Here is a 19,227-nt window from a genome sequence, read left to right on the forward strand (position 1 = left end):
CTGTTAGAAATTATTTTGGAGAAGATCTTCACTTTTAACACTCGCTGAACTCTGCACTGCAAATCTATTGTTTCAGCCCTGACTTGCTCTGTGCAAAAAGCCGGAGAGAGGAAGAAGCGCAGATGTGGGCCAGCATGCCACAAACGGGAATTGGGTAAGCTGCTGTGAAGAGGAGGGGAGGTGCTTTGCAGCCCATGTGCATGCTGACTTCATTGATGAGCATGCGGCTGGCCATGCGGAGGCGTGTGCGAGGCTCAAAGTGGCGAGTGATCATGATGCGGAAGCCGGCCTCGGAGAAGTCGAGCTTGCGAGAAGTCGATGAAAGGAGCTCATCCACCATGAGGGTTGATTCACTGCGGTGCATGTCTCCATCCTGGTTGGGGTTGACTGCAATCAGTGACAAAATGGGTCAAAATCAGATTTGGATCCATGAACAAGTTCCTGGTTTTCAGAAAACATTTTTGGCTGAAAGACAAAGACATCTTCTGTGATATTTTGAAACTTTAATGTATTTTTTGTTGGACATATATGCATTAATATTGCGTTCATCCTTCTGCATATTTAGTCGATTCATCATGTATATACAGATATATACATACAGTCACATGAAAAAGTAAGTAGACCCCATGTAAAGTTTTGACTTTTTCAACATATTTCAACATACAGCTATTTGATCTTCATTTCAACAATATTGACAGATAAAGGTGATATAATATAACAAATATCATGAAACATTTACATTTTGTAGTCCATTGTATAATTTAAATAAACATCAATGCAAATTTCGCATGTGGAAAAAGTAAGTACACCCTTGGCTCTAGGTGGTATTGCCCCCTTTGGCAGAAACAACCTCAAGTAGGCGTTTCTTATAACTGTCCACCAGTCTCTGACATCGACTGGGAGAAATTTTTGCCCACTCCTCCATGCAGAATTCTTTCAGCTGTGCGATGTTTGAGGGGTTTCTTGCATGCACAGCTCGTTTCAAATCGCCCCACAACATCTCGATGGGATTTAGATCCGGGCTTTGACTTGGCCATTCCAGAACCCTCCATTTCTTTCTTTTCAGCCATTCCTTGGTGGATTTACTGGCCTGTTCAGGGTCATTGTCATGTTGCAAGGTCCACCTTCGGTTGAGCTTCAACTTTCCCACAGATGGCCTCACATTATCCTCAAGCACCCTCTGGTACAATGAAGAATTCATAGTGGATTCTATGATGGTGAGCTGCCCAGGCCCTGATGCAGCAAAACTGCCCCAAACCATAAGATTTCCACCACCATGCTTTACAGTTGGTATCAGGTTCTTGTGATCAAATGCTGTCTTTGGTTTTCGCCAAACATGTCTTCTGGTACTGTGGCCAAATAGCTCTACCTTTGACTCATCTGTCCAGAGCACATAGTTCCAGAAGTGCTGGTCTTTGCCTCGGTGTTCATTGGCAAACTTTAGTCTTGCCCTGATGTTCTTTCTGGACAGCAAAGGTTTCCTCCTGGCACACCTCCCAAGTAGATCAAATTTGTGCAGCCTCTTTCTAATGGTAGACTCGTGCACTTTGACATCAACAGTGGCAAGAGCTACCTGTAGGTCCCGTGATGACATTCTGGGGTTCTTCGAGACTTCTTTCAGCATCTTGCGGTCTGCTCTCGGGCTGAACTTGTTGGGGCGGCCTGGCCTGAACAAGTTGGCAGTTGTTTGGAATCTTCGCCACTTGTAGATGATCTTCCAGACAGTCGAATGATTGATTTCAAATTGTTTGGAGATGTTTTTAAATCCCTTCCCAGACTCATAGGCATCTATGACCTTCTTTCTGAAGGCATCAGAGAGCTCTTTTGATCTGGGCATGGTGACGCCGCACACTCAACAACAAAGAGCAAACCAAACTAAATGTCTGAAGTTTAAATAAGACAGGTTCCTCCAAGATCCTCTCTGACGATGTTCTAATCATTTGCACCTGAGCTGGTGCACCTGATTCTAATTTTAGGTATTTGTAGTAGTGATAAATGTAGGGGTGTACTTACTTTTTCCACATGTGAAATTTGCATTTATGTTTATTTAAATTATACAATGGACTACAAAATGTAAATGTTTCATGATATTTGTTATATTATATCACCTTTATCTATCAATATTGTTGAATTGAAGAATCAAATAGCTGTATGTTGAAATATGTTGAAAAAGTCAAAACTTTACATGGGGTGTACTTACTTTTTCACGTGACTGTATATATATATATATATTTGTATACTGTATATTCGCTGCGGCCGCTAATTTTAATAACAGGAAATCAACACCTCTCAGTCTCATTCACAGAGGATATTTCTCGTATTTCCTACATTTCCATGAGTCCGATTTGCAATCAGGAACAAAACAATTAATGGCTAACCATTTTGAAATTGCCACTCTCTCGTCTAAATGCTGAAAATTATGTTTAAAAGATGATTTGAATTACAAATTTTGTGCCAGCATCGGCAGGTTTAACGTTCCCTGTGAGCCGAACCAAGTCGGTGTAAACACACACACAGCGCATGTGTGGATGGCCTCGTTTAGCATTCATACCTTATTTTGAAAGTCCCACATTGCTGCTCATAAGCTTTATACCACAGCTCAAAGATTTGGAGGCAAGCGAAAATTTAGGACGGAAGTTCCAATATTAAATGCATTAGTTTGAAAAGTATGTATTACAGGAAAACGGAATTCAGCTCCAAAAACTGAAAATAAATATCAGATCATTGGTGCATTTTTCACTTTTCATTCATAAATAAACTAGAGCAATTTGACTGCGTCACCAATATGCCTCCGTGTAGTCCCTGCCCGTGACAAAGGGTACATGTCATCGTTCACTGTCCTAAAAATAAACAAGTTTGATTTAAATCCATTCAGCTGTTCTCAAGTATCACATTTTTACCAGACATGACAGGTTTCACATCGATCGGTGAAGCGGATTCGGAGAAGGTGCTTTTTGAAATATCGGATTTCAAGCTAATTAATATGGCTGCCAAACCACGTGACATATTACATCAAAAATGTACACTCTACATATGTATGGGTAGCGGATCACATTTGTGAAGTTTCATGTTGATTGGATAAGGTTCGTTTTTCTATCCAATATGGCTGCCAAACCACGTGACCTACGACGTCATAATTTTCAAACTATAGGCAGCAATGGTGTTAGATGACATTTGTAAAGTTTCACATCGATAGGGTAAGCCGTTTCTGAGATATAATTATTTCATATTTTCCTTCAGTCCAATATGGTTGCCACACCATGTGACAGATGACGTTTTAGTGATCAACTTTTAATTGCCATGCCTAGTCGATGACACATGTAAAGTTTCAAGTCGATCGCTTCGGTAGTTTGGGAGAAGATGTTTTCTTTGAGGTTTTAGGTTAAATACAATATGGCTGCCAAACCATGTGAACTTTTACGTCATAAATTTAATATTTCAATACAAATGGATCGTATATCATGTGCATGCAATTTCAGATTTTTAGGATAAGGCATTCGATTAAAACATTTATGGCTGGTATACCAACCACTTCACCAATGATGTCATTTGTTCCCCATTGGGAGTACTTGACAATTTCCCAAGTTTAAAATTTTTCCATTCAGCTGTTTCTGAGAAATATTTTTTTAATTATTTGCATTCAATCCAAGATGGCTGCCATACCACGTGACCTATGAGGTCACAATTATTATAAAAACATTACCCATGGGCGTCGCTCCTACCCTGAAAGTTTTGTCTCAATCGGACATGTGGTTGCTGAGAAAAACGAAGTTTAGCCCATACGGACGGACAACCCAAAAACATGATGCCTCCAAGATGGGCCACCCTCGGGGGTGGCGGCCACCTTCGGGGGCGGAGGCATTAAAAAGATGCACCGCTGAGTAACAAATGTAACTTAGCAAATTTATCAGCAACTTCTGTGGAGGCAGCCACGTGTTGCCTTTGTGGGTGTTTGGTCAGCGAGCTGTGAAGCATTTAGGTCACATGCATAATATGAAAACCAATCAAGTTAGCAGGAGAGAGAGACAACCACAAAATTCCCACGAGACACGTGTATGCATAAAGCTAAAGATGCACCTTGAAAATCCTCAAACTACGGACTGTAATATCAGTAACTTGCAAGCTGGCGAGAAGGCATGCAAAAAATAATAATATTTAAACTCGAGTGTTGCGTTCGTATTTCGCAAGAAAATAAATAAATAAATTAAACAAAGAATGAGTGAGCAGTTTGAGCTCCATTTACACGCATTCCAAGCTCCGCTCTTCTCCCAGCATTCCAACACCTGGTTCACACCAGCTGTAACCTTGTTCTTCACATTCTGTTTTACGATATTGCGAGTGCGTTTTGGATCATTATCTTGTTGAAAAATGAATCCTCCTCTGATTAAACAAATTTTTTTTTTTTGTTTTTTTGTATACAAGATCGAGGCTCGTGAAAGAGCGAACCTTTTCTGAATCTGAAACTTCTTGAAACAAGAGTTTCTGAAAACTGAAAGAGCGAATCACACAGAAAGACAAACCGACACATAAAACATATAACATCGGGAGCGGTAGACAAGTTGGGGAGAGAGGGGGAAGGACACAAACACAACATTATTTTGAGAGCAGGAACCGAGAGACATGGAGACATCGAGAGATCTGTGAGAGGGAGAGGGCATTGGGGGGGGGGGGGGGGCATGGGAAGGGGGGGGGGGTGGGAGAGGTATAAAACATATGGACACTGCCAGGACTTCCAGGAAAGAAGTTGGAATTTCAAACAAGGTGGATCTGCGGTGAATTAGCGGGGGTAGAAAAGATCAAGGTTTTGGATGGGGGAAGATAAGAGATGGTGGTAAACAGCTGTTTTAAAGACCTGGAGGGAGGAGTGGGATTGAAGGGAGGGAGGGAGTTTGTTCCAGAGGTGGAAGAAAAGAGGAATGAAAGAGTGAAGGTGAGCAGAGAGCCGAGATTTCGGCAGTTTAACCATCAGAGGGTTGCTGGCAGATCTTGGGCGACCTGTAGGAATATTTGGGGGACAGAGCACAGAGAGAGCTGGGGGTGCAAGGCCGGAGAGGAGTCGGTAGAAGACAGAAAGACCACCTACCTGCCTGCAGTGAGTGAGTGAAAGGCCCTCAGAGATAGCTTCATCGCGGGAGATTCCAATAATTCTGAAAGCTTTGGTTTCAACAGCGTGAAGCCGAGCTAGGTGTGAGAAGCCGAGCTAGGTGTGAGGCAGGAGCACCGGCCCATAGGGGTGAACAGTATTCCATTGAGCTGCGGATCAAAGCCTTGTATGTGGTGAGGAGCTCAGGTGTGCCGAGGAAGGACTTCACACGACGGAGGATGCCCAGTCGGCGACTGGCTTTAGAAGCCAGCTTGGAAATGTGGTTTTCCCAAGAAAGATCATGGCAGATAGTGAGACCCAAAAGCTTGAGCGACAGAACTTCTTGGAGAGGATTGTTGAGAAAGTAGATAGGAGGGCTGTCCAGTCGATCTTTACGGAGAGACATAGTAAGACTGTGAGATTTGTCAGGATTGAAAGACATGTTCCACTTGTTTGACCAGTCTGTGATTTTGTCCAAGTCTTCAGAGAGTGAGGAGGCTGCAGACTGCCGATCTGAGGGAAGAGGAATGGAGCGGCAGAGAGTGGAGTCATCAGCAAAGAGATAGAGAGGATTTTCAAGAGAGTCAGAGAGATCATTGATGAAGACCAGAAAAAGCACAGGGCCCAGAACACTGCCTTGGGGAACTCCAGCCTGAACAGGAAGAGGAGATGAGAGAAACCCATTCAGGGCCACACGTTGATGACAACTAGAGAGGAAGTCCGCCAGCCATGCGTGGAGATTTCCATGGATACCAAAGGAGGAGAGTTTGGTGAGCAGAGCGGGGTGCCAGACCGTATCGAAGGCACGTGATATGTCGAGGGAGACAGCTCTAATTTCCTGTTTGGCATTGACGACCTCCATCCATTGTTGAGACAGCAGAAGCAGCATGTCCAGAGTAGAGTGACCTGGTCTGAAACCAAATTGATGATCAGAGATCAAGCCATTGGAGAAGAGGAAAGATTTCATATCCAAAGCAATGATGGATTCCATGACTTTGCTGATAATTGGGAGAAGGCTGATTGGTCTGTAGTTGCTAGGATCTGTTTTTGCACCTTTTTTGTGCAAAGCGGTGATGTTGGCTGATTTCCAAGCAGATGGCAGTTGACCTTGAGCAAAAGAGAGGGTGAAGAGAACAGAAAGAGGGTGAGATAGAGCAGCAGAGCAGGATTTTAGGACCCGTGGGCTGATGCCGTCGGGTCCAGTTGCAGAATCAGAGTCGAGGGTTGACAGAAACTTTTCCACCTTGTCAGGAGGAAAGGACACGGACTCCAGGAGCAGCTGGGTACGACTGGGTATGGTGGGTACAGAGAGGGATGGGTTTGGGACACAAGATTTAGAGGCAAACACAGAGTTGAGGCATTCAGCTTTTTCACGTGCGGAGTCAGCTGTGTAGCCGTTTGAGGTAAGGGAGGGGATGGAGGGGGAACAAACACCAGAAACGGATTTGACCAGACGCCACCAGGATTTGGAAGAGGGAGACAGATAAGAGAGTTCGGTCTTGAGAACGGAGAGATATTGTTTCCTGGCTCTCCTGAGGGTGGACACACACTTGTTTCATGCTTTGTGAAAGGAAATGAGATTTCCTTCCGTTGGATTTGCTTTCCAGGAGACGAAGGCAAGTTGTTTCTGGGCAACAGCCTCACCACAAGATTCCGTGTACCATGGACGGGAGGAAGGGTATGACAACTGAAGACGAGATGGGATAAATCTGTGCATGAGAGAGAGCAATTTACTTTGGAGGAATTCCCAGGATGAGTTGATGTCATAGGTGGTAGAGATGGGAGACCAGTCCAGATGATTGATGGCTGCTTGAAGACCGTGCCAGTTGGCCTGAGTGAAATGCCAGACTCGTCGACGCTGAGCAGGCTCCCTGAGGATGGTCAGAGAGATGTCCACTTTAACAAGGACATGATCAGATGATCCGATTGGAGCAGAAGAAGAGCAGCAGACATTTTCAGGGAAGTTAGTCATAACCAAGTCCAGAAGAGAAGATGCTCCGTTGACTGAGATCCGGGTCGGGAAATTGACAGATTGTGTCAGTCCCAGTGAGTCGCAGAAGTCCTTTGCTGAGGAGCCATGGCTGGTGAGAGAGGTACCCACACCCAGCCAACTGGCATGATGACAGTTGAAATCACCACATATGAGGAAGAGAGAGTTGGGATGAGTAGATAGAAGTTGGTCCATATTATCAGACAGCGAGATGTAGATGGAGTCATCACTGTTTGGTGGACGGTACAACACATATATGAACAAGAGGTGGGAGCGAAGGGGAAGCCGTAGCCAGAGGTATTCCTGGGGGTGAGGTGGAGAGAGTGCAGTGCAGGGCGAGTGAGGAAGAGAGTTTTTGATAAAGATAGCAACCCCACCTCCAGGACGAGGCTCAGGTCTATCATACCGGAGGAGGGAGTAGCCCGGGAGAGATACTAAGGAATCAGAGACATCATGAAGGAGGAAAGTTTCTGTTAAGCAGATCACATCTGGTTTGACAGAAGCAACCTGTATGGAGAGATCAGTTAAGTTTGAACGAAGGCCCTGGATGTTTGAGGTCCATACCGTTAATGAAGAGGAAGGGGGAGCATCGGATACAGAACAGGGGGGAGGAGGGGTAGGGTAAGATGTGGAAGAGGTGGAAGAGGTAGGGAGAGCTGTTGAAGGTGTGTCAGAGATTTCAGAATAGCTCAGAGAAAGGGAAGGATGGGGCGGACAAAAGGTTTGATGGTGATTGGGTGAAGCACAATGAGGTGTTATTTGAGGAGGGGAAAGAGCGAGGCAGAAGGTTGGGGGAGATGGAGGTGAGAGTTGGAAGGGGGAAGAAGCGGGGACGACGCTTTGAGGAGGGGGAGTGAGAGGGGGGAAATTGAGAAGAAATGAGGGTGGGGAGATTTGAAGGGGAGGGGAAGGGGGGAGTTTGGGAGGGAAGGGACAAGGGGAGGGATTTGAAAGGAACTGCAGGCGCTGCAGTATCTGCTTGTACTTCCCTTTTGTTGACATTCCATTGGTTTAAACATGTTTTCTTCCACCAATAGCTGATATACAACCTCAGACAGTAACAGAGCCCCCCCCCCCCCCCCGCCCCGTGTTCAACAGTTGGCTGCAATAGTGTCATAACGTTCTCCAGGTATCCGTTGTACGAACTAGCATCTCTTCTATCCAAAAAGTTCAAACTTCGATTCATCAGACTAGAGTACCTGATTCAATTGTTCAGTCACCCAATCTTGGTGTTTTTTTTGTTTTTGCAAATTTCAGTTTCAAATTTTGCAAATAAGGTGAAAAGTGAAACTTTTCACCTTATTCTATGGACTCAGCAGTGGTGTCTTTGCTGCAACTCTGGCACGGAGACCTGCTGCAGTCAAACTTCTGCAACGAGATTTTAATGTTCAGGCCTGCTCTCATTTCATTTGTCAGCTGCTGACTTGATTTTACTTCTGTCGCGTAAGCTGAGCAACTCAAAGTGCTTGTCTTGCCTTGGGGAGGTTCTTCTGCGTCTTCCTGGCCTTTTCTTGTCTTGTAACAAGCCAGTATTTTCGAGCCATTGCAAAGTCTATCATCTGAAGGAGATTTTCAGTTTTTATGTTATTTCTCCATAGTATGCCCCCCTCCTCGCAGAGTTTGGATCTTCACACGCTGTTCTGTTGAAAGTTGCTTCCTTGGCGCCATTCTGGACCAACTAAGATTTTCAATCAAGGCAACAAGCTGATGAAAACTATTTTCACGTATTCACTAATTTGCAACTTTTATTGTGGTTAATTATTGTAATTCACATTTATGTAACTGGTGTTGATTACTTCAATTATTTCTTATTATTTACTGTGCGAAAATTCACAAACTGTTTTCCTGCATATTTACGTTGTGGTAAATGGATAGTACTCGCACTTGATCATATAATAATGTATAACAAAAATAAAACATTTAATTCTCTAATTTCCTTTGAATACTTAAAGGTAACTGTGATATTAAATCGACTTTCACAGAAATTATCATTTACCGATATTACACACTTCAGCTAACTTCCCACAAATGTTTAATCAGGAATATCACCACAAAAGTGAAAATAACTCAAACTTTTACACAGTACTGTGTGTGTGTATATATATATATATATATATATATATATATATATATATATATATATATATATATACATATATATATATTGTTGTGGTTTTGGAATAAAGGTTAATTCCCCTCGTAGGTAGATGCACCACAACATGAAGCCTCGCGATAGTTCAGTTATTTCTTAGTGAATGTAAGCGTAGTCCTTTCCTGTGTTTAGTTTTGCGTTGAGCAGGTCCGTGAGTAGGACGGTTCTTTTGGCGATAGCATGCCACGTGGCAGGCCTGAACAAGTCTGGCGAGGCCGAAGGGAGGCGCTGCAGGAGGGGGTGGCCGGTAAGCAACGAGCCCGCCAATCAGGGCTCGAGGGGAGTGGCTAACCACGACGATGAGAGGTGGGGTTTTGGAGCATTCGAGTAGGGCCGGGGCGGAGCCATATAACCCTGCTCCGAGCCCCCCCCCCCCCCCACCTCAGTTCTAAGAAGTCAGTTCTCGGTCAGAGTCGTGTGCACGTCGGTCAGAGCCGGAGAGTATCATGAGTTCAAGTGCTGAGTACAGTTCCCTGTGAGACGAGTTCAAGTTCCCTGTGAGAGTGAGTGGAGTTGAGTTGAGCTTGAGCATGCACGAGAACGCGCCGCAGAACGAGTGCATTGAATTGCAGTGATCGAGATTGTACACGAACTTTCCCCGTGCCCTGTGCCCTGCGCTCTGCGCTGGATTAATCACGTGCTCGAGAGGACAACCCGTGCCGGGCCACAGACGCGCGATTTCCTCCTGCCTGCCTTCGCCTGCATACGTGCCGTGAACATTCGCGCCACGCCGGGCGAGCTGCCCCGGAGCGACCGACGGCAAAGCGCGTTTAGCGTGCGAACTTCTTCTCTTCTTCTCCCCGTGTGCGTGAGTGGGCCCTGTGTCTGGGTAAGTTAAGATCGATTAAGCTTCTGCTCTGTGTCCCCTTTCCCTCATCCTGATCATTGTAAATAATAATAAATTGTGTTATTCCTTTGATTTGACCGTTCTCGTCCCTTTCCATCCATTGGCTTCGCATGGTACGAATAGAACCGCTCGAATCGGGTTCCATAAAAGTAACAGCACGAGTCACATGATACGCATACCGCTCGGGCGTACTCGATTAAGCGTGGCTTGTGCGAGGTTCGGTCCCCGCTTTCGTGGCAGCGTGGGTTAAAGGTACGTGCGAAGTTGTCCCGATACCCCTTTTTCACGCTTGCTCCAGAAGTGGCGATTCGGCCTCGCGGACCTGAAGACCCAGGGGGGGGAAAGGGTGTTTGATCCCCCCTTTGTAATGGGAACGGGCTTCGGGAGATCCGCAACAATATATATATATATATATATATATATATATATACTGTATATATATATATATATATATATATATATATATATATATATATATATATATATATATATATATATATATATATATATATATATACTGTTATATATATATATATATATATATATATATATATATATATATATATATATATATATATATATATATATATATATATATATATATATATAGTACTGTATACTGTCTAATATATCTATATCTATATATGTCTAATAATATATATATCTAATATATCTAATATATCAAGCTCTTTCAAACCATTACCACTGACTGACATTAATGCTCGGGACCTTCCTGAGGTCGTAGAAAGCTTAAATTTGGCATGCCGACGGACATCAAAGCCGGTACACTGGGGAAAGAAAAATCACAGAACCGTCGGAAAGTGGCCGTCAATGAAAATTTATGTAGAAAATGTAAACGCATATGTAAAAAAAAAAGAAAAAAAAAGAAAAATATGTCGTGCATAGCACGATACTTGCGAAATCCATAAAATAAGTTGTTGGCCTATGTTGACATTTTGACCCATGTTGACCTCAAAAATACTTGGTGGTTGAATTCAGTGTCCAGATATGCAAATCCTCTTCAAATTTCAAGTCAATCGGATGAAAATTGAGGATTTTATCAACCTTTTGGCCTATGTTGACCTTTTGGCCTATGTTGACCTAAAATATTGTCGCGTCCATGGGGTTAAGACCCCAAGAGGATGAAAGACCAAAACGAGCTTTACTCCGAGGCCTATACCCAACTTGGCAGATTGTCTTTTCGCATGCGCGGGAAGGCTTGAGGCCTTATCTGATCGGAAACACAAGCAGGGGTTATCCGATCCCCACAGACACAGAAAAGAGACAGCAATATCCGCAATACAAGAACAGTAAAATTAGACAAATAATGATTTCATGAAAATAAATGCAAGTAACAATGAAAGGTGAAAAAAAAAAAAAAAAACACCTTTAGAGGCCATTTTTCCCCGCAAAGCGGGGGTTGGCCTTTTTCTGGAACCGTGGTTGTTGTTGTTTTTCGGTCCCCTTTTTGAAGCAATGTTTTACGGCCGGATGCCCTTCCTGACGCCAACCCTTTTTGCCGCCTTTAACGACAAACAGGGAATTACCAGTGAACTGGTACTCAATTCGCCGACCTCGGAAGGATGACAGGCTGAGTCAACCCCCCTGGCGTTAATTCAGCAATCGACCGGGATTCGAACCCAGGATCCTTGGATCCTAAAGCCGGCACCCTAGCCGCTAGCCCAACACCAGGGTACCAGGCCCAACAATGAAAGGTGAGATAAACTAAAATTCCTAAATGAGGGACCCTCCATCAGACTCGTATACAAACAAGGGGAAAACGAAAGTAAAAGAAAATAAACGACAAACAGGGAATTACCAGTGAACTGGTACTCAATTCGCCGACCTCGGAAGGATGACAGGCTGAGTCAACCCCCCTGGCGTTAATTCAGCAATCGACCGGGATTCGAACCCAGGATCCTTGGATCCTAAAGCCGGCACCCTAGCCGCTAGCCCAACACCAGGGTACCAGGCCCAACAATGAAAGGTGAGATAAACTAAAATTCCTAAATGAGGGACCCTCCATCAGACTCGTATACAAACAAGGGGAAAACGAAAGTAAAAGAAAATAAACGGTGCTTTGGTAATCGGCCGGCACTCAACCGATTACCAAATGGGTCAAATCCCCCTGATCCCCACAGACACAGAAAAGAGACAGCAATATTCGCAATACAAGAAAAGTAAAATTAGACAAATAATGATTTCATGAAAATAAATGCAAGTAACAATGAAAGGTGAGGTAAACTAAAATTCCTAAATGAGGGACCCTCCATCAGACTCGTATACAAACAAGGGGAAAACGAAAGTAAAAGAAAATAAACGGTGCTTTGGTAATCGGCCGGCACTCAGCTTTGCGTCCCTAAATGGCTGGTAAGGCTTGCTGGTTGTCGCCTTGAACCACCACGCGGGAAATGCACAAAATGGCACGGAGTACGCTCCTCGATGTCCAGAGGAAACATGACGCGGACCCAGTCCACCGCCGACGTCGATCCTGTGCCTTGTAGTTCCGAATGTCCTGAACCGCTGATTCTCACCAGCCCTTTCCCAAGAGCGCACACGAACCAAAGACCACACGCCGTGACCGTGCCCGAACAAGGAGGAAATGCGACTTCCTCCAACCAGTGCCAGGACAGAGCGAAACGACCGTCCCTCCCACGCGACCCAGATCAAGAGAGCAAGATTAAAATGTGACCATTTTCAACAAATGTCAAGATCAAGAGAGAGAGCAAGATGGCGCGACAGCGTCTTTTCCCCTTCACTCTCTCGAATGTTCCACGATGACGTCACACACTCTGTCCAATCACCGAGCGCTACTCAATCACGAAGGCCTGAGTATGGGCCTCCCCTTTACGATTCGTCGGGGTCTAATCTCCGTTTGGGAATGTTCGTCTGACGTCGTTCTCTTGCCGATCGGCAAATGTGCTGGGTGTTGGTTAGCCTTGGCGACGTTGTGAGCGAATGAGACCATTTACAGTGCGATCGTTGCAGTTATTGTGGTGGCCCTTTGATTTCCTGGCTGGCCGAATGTAACAAGAACATTAGGGAAAAACCACAGGGAGGCAATCATGTACAGGGAATTTAACCTTACAGACCCTATAATTAATTAGCACAACTGCACTCCTCCGTGTGGAGACATCTAAACACTTACCCGGACAATCGGCCTAACTTAATTTACGTCGAGGTGACTTCGTGGCACTCGGAGCATACTAAAACTTACACATTCCTAACTTTCCTATGATATTCATCATCTACCCCCACACGTGTAACAATATAATTGGTGGTTGAATTCAGTGACCAGATATGCAAATCCTCTTCAAATCGGATGAAAATTGAGGATTTTAGAAATTTGACAAAGTTGATCTTTTGACCCCAAAAACAGTAGGCTTCTTGCTTATGACCAACTCTACAATTTGGTAAAGTTTGGTGAAGATCAGTTGAAAATTGTGACCTGTAGGTGACTGACATACAGACAAAAACAGACAGACAGACAGACAGAATAACGCAGAAGACCAACCAATATACTTGAAAGATCTTCGATTTTCGCAAGTAATAAAACCTCAATCGATATCTAGCAATTGAAAATTGTAATTTCTATAACAGTGAACTGTGAAATAAACATCTGAATGAAAACTTGTGTGAAAACTGTCAATGCGTCCGTTAAATAAATAAATAAACCTAAATTGATATCTAGCAGCAGGCCAGTGATGCTTGCCTATATTCATAAAGCTTCTATTTATTATGTACCTACATACGAAGCACGGTTTGTTATTGGTTACCCGATGTGTAAGCATACCCCACTAATATATATATATATATATATACACAGTATATCTCACCATCTTCCATCTCATTGCTGTTGGCATTTGCACTGGAGGCATCAACCTGCCTCTCAATCTTGCTCATGATAAACTTTTGAAGTCTCACGTTGTACCTGGCAAAGCACAAAAAAACCACTTAAACATTAATGTTACTTTGGTTGCCTTCTCCGAAATTGTACGAGTTCTCAAACATTATTGTGCAAGGTTAATTGTCAGCATTACATTTTGTAGAATGGGAATGGTTGGGTTCCTTTGAATATCTGGATATCTAAAGATTGCAGGATATCTCATTTGATAGCATTCTTGCCTCCGCACTGTCTGGTCTGAGGTTTGATTTCAAAATGTTAGCAAGGGGTGCTGCATTATGAAGCACACACTTCCTTTGAGGGCATGTGTCAGCAGGCTGTCTTGTTTGTTACCTCCACCAACAAAAGTGGACAGGGGTTATGTTTTCACCCCTGTCGGTTTGCTTGTCTTTCTGTGATCAGGTTATCTCAAAATATGATTGACGGATTCGGACAAACCTTAGGGGACATGTTGGGTGTGTGACAAAGTCTAACTGATTCGATTTTGATGAAGATACGGATCCGGATCTGGATCCTATAGTTTTTAGTTTTTATTTTTCAAGTGATTCCATTGAGAGATGCACATCCGGCCCATCAGTGGGATTCAAAATGTAAACTGTTCAGCCTGGCGAGGCTACATGCGCTCCACCGAGTGCTGTTGTCGTTGTTCATGTCGTCATAAAACAACTCATTGTATCTTTAGAAATAATGTCTTTGAGCCAGCAGCATGGCACTTAAATCCCAGCATCAATCATGGCAACTAAAAGTTGGCAAATGTACAGTCACATGTTTCCCTTCAATCCCACTCCTCCCTCCAGGTCTTTAAAACAGCTGTCCACCACCATCTCTTATCTTCCCCCATCCAAAACCTTGATCTTTTCTACCCCCGCTAATTCACCCCAGAGCCCTTGCAGTGTTCATATGTCTTATACCTCTCCCACCTCCCCCCAAGACCTCCCCCTCCCACATTTCTGCCGATGTCCCTACTCTCAAATGTTGTGTTTGTGTCCTTCCCCCTCTCTCCCCATCTTGTTTGCTGCTCCCCTTGTTTTTTGTGTTTTGTGTGTCGGTTTGACTTTTTGTGTGATTAATGTTGGCTCTTTCACGAGCCTCGATCTTGAATGCAAAAAACAAACAAACAAAAAAAAATGTGAAAAAGTAAGTACACCCCATGTAAAGTTTTGACTTTTTCCACATATTTCAACATACAGCTATTTGATCTTCAATTCAACAATATTGACAGATAAAGGTGATATAATATAACAAATATCATGAAACATTTACATTTTGTAGTCCATTGTATAATTTAAATAAACATAAATGCAAATGTCGCATGTGGAAAAAGTAAGTACACCCCTACATTTATCATTACTTCAAATACCTAAAATTAGAATAAGGTGCACCAGCTCAGGTGCAAATGATTAGAACATCGTTAGAGAGGATCTTGGAGGAACCTGTCTCATTTAAACCTCAGACATTTCGTTTGGTTTGCTCTTTGTTGTTGAGGTGTGCGGCGTCACCATGCCTAGATCAAAAGAGCTCTCTGAGGCCTTCAGAAAGAAGGTTATTGATGCCTACGAGTCTGGGAAGGGATTTTAAAAGATCTCCAAACAATTTGAAATCAATCATTCGACTGTCCGGAAGATCATCTACAAGTGGAGAAGATTCCAAACAACTGCCAACTTGTTCAGGCCAGGCCGCCCCAGCAAGTGCAGCCTGAGAGCAGACCGCAAGATGCTGAAAGAAGTCTCGAAGAACCCCAGAATGTCATCACGGGACCTACAGGTAGCTGTTGCCACTGTTGATGTCAAAGTGCACAAGTCTACCTTTAGAAAGAGGCTGCACAAATTTGATCTACATGGGAGGTGTGCCAGGAGGAAACCTTTGCTGTCCAGAAAGAACATCAGGGCAAGACTAAAGTTTGCCAGTGAACACCGAGGCAAAGACCAGCACTTCTGGAACAATGTGCTCTGGACAGATGAGTCAAAGGTAGAGCTATTTGGCCACAGTACCAGAAGACATGTTTGGCGAAAACCAAAGACAGCATTTGACCACAAGAACCTGATACCAACTGTAAAGCATGCTGGTGGAAATATTATGGTTTGGGGCAGCTTTGCTGCATCAGGGCCTGGGCAGCTCACCATCATAGAATCCACTATGAATTCTTCATTGTACCAGAGGGTGCTTGAGGATAATGTGAGGCCATCTGTCGGAAAGGTGAAGCTCAACCGAAGGTGGACCTTGCAACATGACAATGACCCTAAACATACCAGTAAACCCACCAAGGAATGGCTGAAAAGAAAGAAATGGAGGGTTCTGCAATGGTCAAGTCAAAGCCCGGATCTAAATCCCATCGAGATGTTGTGGGGGGATTTGAAACGAGCTGTGCATGCAAGAAACCCCTCAAACATCGCACAGCTGAAAGAATTCTGCATGGAGGAGTGGGCAAAAATTTCTCCCAGTCGATGTCAGAGACTGGTGGACAGTTATAAGAAACGCCTACTTGAGGTTGTTTCTGCCAAAGGGGGCAATACCACCGATTAGAGCCAAGGGTGTACTTACTTTTTCCACATGCGAAATTTGCTTTCATGTTTATTTAAATTATACAATGGACTACAAAATGTAAATGTTTCATGATATTTGTTATATTATATCACCTTTATCTGTCAATATTGTTGAAATGAAGATCAAATAGCTGTATGTTGAAATATGTTGAAAAAGTCAAAACTTTACATGGGGGTGTACTTACTTTTTCACGTGACTGTATATGTATTTGTATGTATGGATCTTTTTGCATCAAAAACAGCTTGGCAGATCTCCACAAAATTTTGCTTTTGTGCTGGGTTAACCAGGGCCAGGTCGTAGGCAAAACATCATTCCCCATGGCCTTCTCCCACTTCGCGAGGATGCGGAGACGACTTGCAACTTTCGCCTGTGCAGTTGGTCTATTGACCCCTGCAGGAGCGAGAGGTATTACTAACCACAGGCACAAAACCAATTCTCCCCGCATCTCACCTGTCCCCTCATCTTGGGAGCAGGTGTTTCTAGTAGATCAAAAGCATGGAGGTGATAAAAATACAAGTGAAGCAAATATATGATTGAGTTTGCATAATACACCACACATTATGGATCAAATAAGTTCTTCCTTTGTTTAAGTGTCTTTGTAACATTTTAAATTCTGCATTGTATTTATAATAGTCATACTCAACAATCTACTCACTTCATTAGGATGATGTATACTGCATACAGGATAACAAGGAATAGAGATTCCCACCTGAAAGAAAACATTTAACAGCACTGTAAGAGGACAATTCCAGCACATCCTTAGTCATGGGTTTACAGTGACACGTGCACAGTGAGACATTGATTTTGCTCACACGAACCAATGGTATAACATTACATATCACAAGGAAAAAGTATTTAAAAAAAATAAAGAACAGCCAATTTACCATGAAACCTTTCCGTCATAAATGATCTGCAAAACAACAAAAAACACAATAACATCGTTACAAGGAACTTTGCCACAGGAAGAGGTCATTTGGCCCACAATGCTTGTGGTCTATCAACAGCACATTAAATAAATATATATCAGTGAATCAACTGAATTTCACCAAGGGTTGGTGGAGGAAGAGGAGGTGGAGGAAGTGGAGGTGGAGGAAGAGGAGGTGGAGGAAGAGGAGGTGGAGGAAGAGGAGGTGGAGGAAGAGGAGGTGGAGGAAGAGGAGTGCAGCAGTGAGTTGACAGTGGGACATCATGCTGACATCCATACTACCTAAACTACCTGCCAGTCCTGCCAATGTCCATGGTACTCCTCTATACCCAGTGATTCTAAGTACCTATACAGTATTAAACTTGTATCCACCGTTTCTGCTCCTACTATCTTTACAGGTAACTTTACAGCTCAGCAAATTTGCATCGCCGATTGTTTCACAGCTCTGGTAGCTTTTGATCGGACTTCTCAATGTGAAACAACACGTACACACAAGATTACAGTGTATATTGATTGTAGGCTGACTCAAAGTCCTCCATGTATACTTATAGGATGAATTCATACCTTGGATACTAATACATCCACATGAGAATCACGTGACCATGATGGATTTTGAGAGAACACGGATTGCAAGACAAACTGCAGAGGAAGCAGAACGATTCTCCGGAACCCATAACATGTTTGAACCCAAACACTGTGAATATCATTGTTTCAATCTAATGCAACTCGAATCATCAAATACACCCTCATGTAGCCAAAAGTAGTTGTACAAAATACGTTTAACCGACCATTAAATAATTCAGTAATATAAGAGAAATGGCATGCGGCATTGACTTGTAATATTGATTCACTTGGAACCTTGGTAAGGTAAGGCACTTCGCATATTGATTGATCCTATTAAAACAAACTGCAGCTGGGAAAGAAGATATTAAAGTTAAAATGCAACTTCCAGTTTCAGTCTGTAAAATAAGTAACTGGCCAAAACTCGCGGTACCAGCTGCTATAGAAATAACATGCGGAATCAGCTGCGACATGACTCTCCGTAATCAGTCAGCCTAAAGTTTAGAGAAGCCTTTTGGGCAATGCTACCCACAATTCATTTTTTTTTTTTTTTTTTTTTTTTTTTTTTTTGTATACAAGATCGAGGCTCGTGAAAGAGCAAACATTAATCACACAAAAAGACAAACCGACACACAAAACACAAAAAACAAGGGGAGCGGCAGACAAGATGGGGAGAGAGGGGGGAGGACACAAAAGAGAGGGGGAAGAAGGGGCAGGACACAAACACAACATTTGAGAGCAGGGACATCGGGAGGACTTGGGGGGAGGTGGGAGAGGATTAAAACATATGAACACTGCAAGGACTCTGGGGTGAATTACCGGGGGTAGAAAAGATCAAGGTTTTCGATGGGGGAAGATAAGAGATGGTGGTGAACAGCTGTTTTAAAGACCTGGAGGGAGGAGTGGGATTGAAGGGAGTGGGGGAGTTTGTTCCAGAGGCGGGAGAAAAGGGGAATGAAAGAGTGAAGGTGAGCAGAGAGCCTAGACTTTGGCAGTTTAACCATAAGAGGGTTGCAGGCAGATCTTGTGCGACCTGAAGGAATATTGGGGGGACAGAGCACAGAGAGAGCTGGGGGAGCAAGGCCGGAGAGGAGTCGGTAGAAGACAGAAAGACCACCAACCTGCCTGCGGTGAGTGAGTGAAAGGCCCTCGGCGTTGACTACATCGCAGGAGATTCCAATGATTCTGAAAGCTTTGGCCTCAACAGCGTGAAGCCGAGCA

The 19,227-nt window shown here is 43.6% G+C and overlaps 1 protein-coding gene across 1 annotated transcript in view; it reads right to left on the minus strand.

The window, feature by feature from the left end:
- Positions 1 to 19,227, minus strand: part of SLC24A4 (solute carrier family 24 member 4) — a 247,878-nt gene that overhangs the window by 122,741 nt on the left and 105,910 nt on the right. The window contains exons 8-11 of the mRNA XM_078765934.1: positions 17,405 to 17,430; positions 17,176 to 17,229; positions 13,909 to 14,003; positions 209 to 387 (exon numbers count right to left, since the gene is read on the minus strand). Of these exons, the coding sequence (XP_078622060.1) occupies positions 209 to 387; positions 13,909 to 14,003; positions 17,176 to 17,229; positions 17,405 to 17,430 (354 nt within the window). The remainder of the gene's footprint in view (positions 1 to 208; positions 388 to 13,908; positions 14,004 to 17,175; positions 17,230 to 17,404; positions 17,431 to 19,227) is intronic.

Source organism: Myxine glutinosa, chromosome 11 (assembly GCF_964187855.1).
Source record: "Myxine glutinosa chromosome 11, kmMyxGlut1.1, whole genome shotgun sequence".
Classification (NCBI taxonomy): domain Eukaryota; kingdom Metazoa; phylum Chordata; class Myxini; order Myxiniformes; family Myxinidae; genus Myxine; species Myxine glutinosa.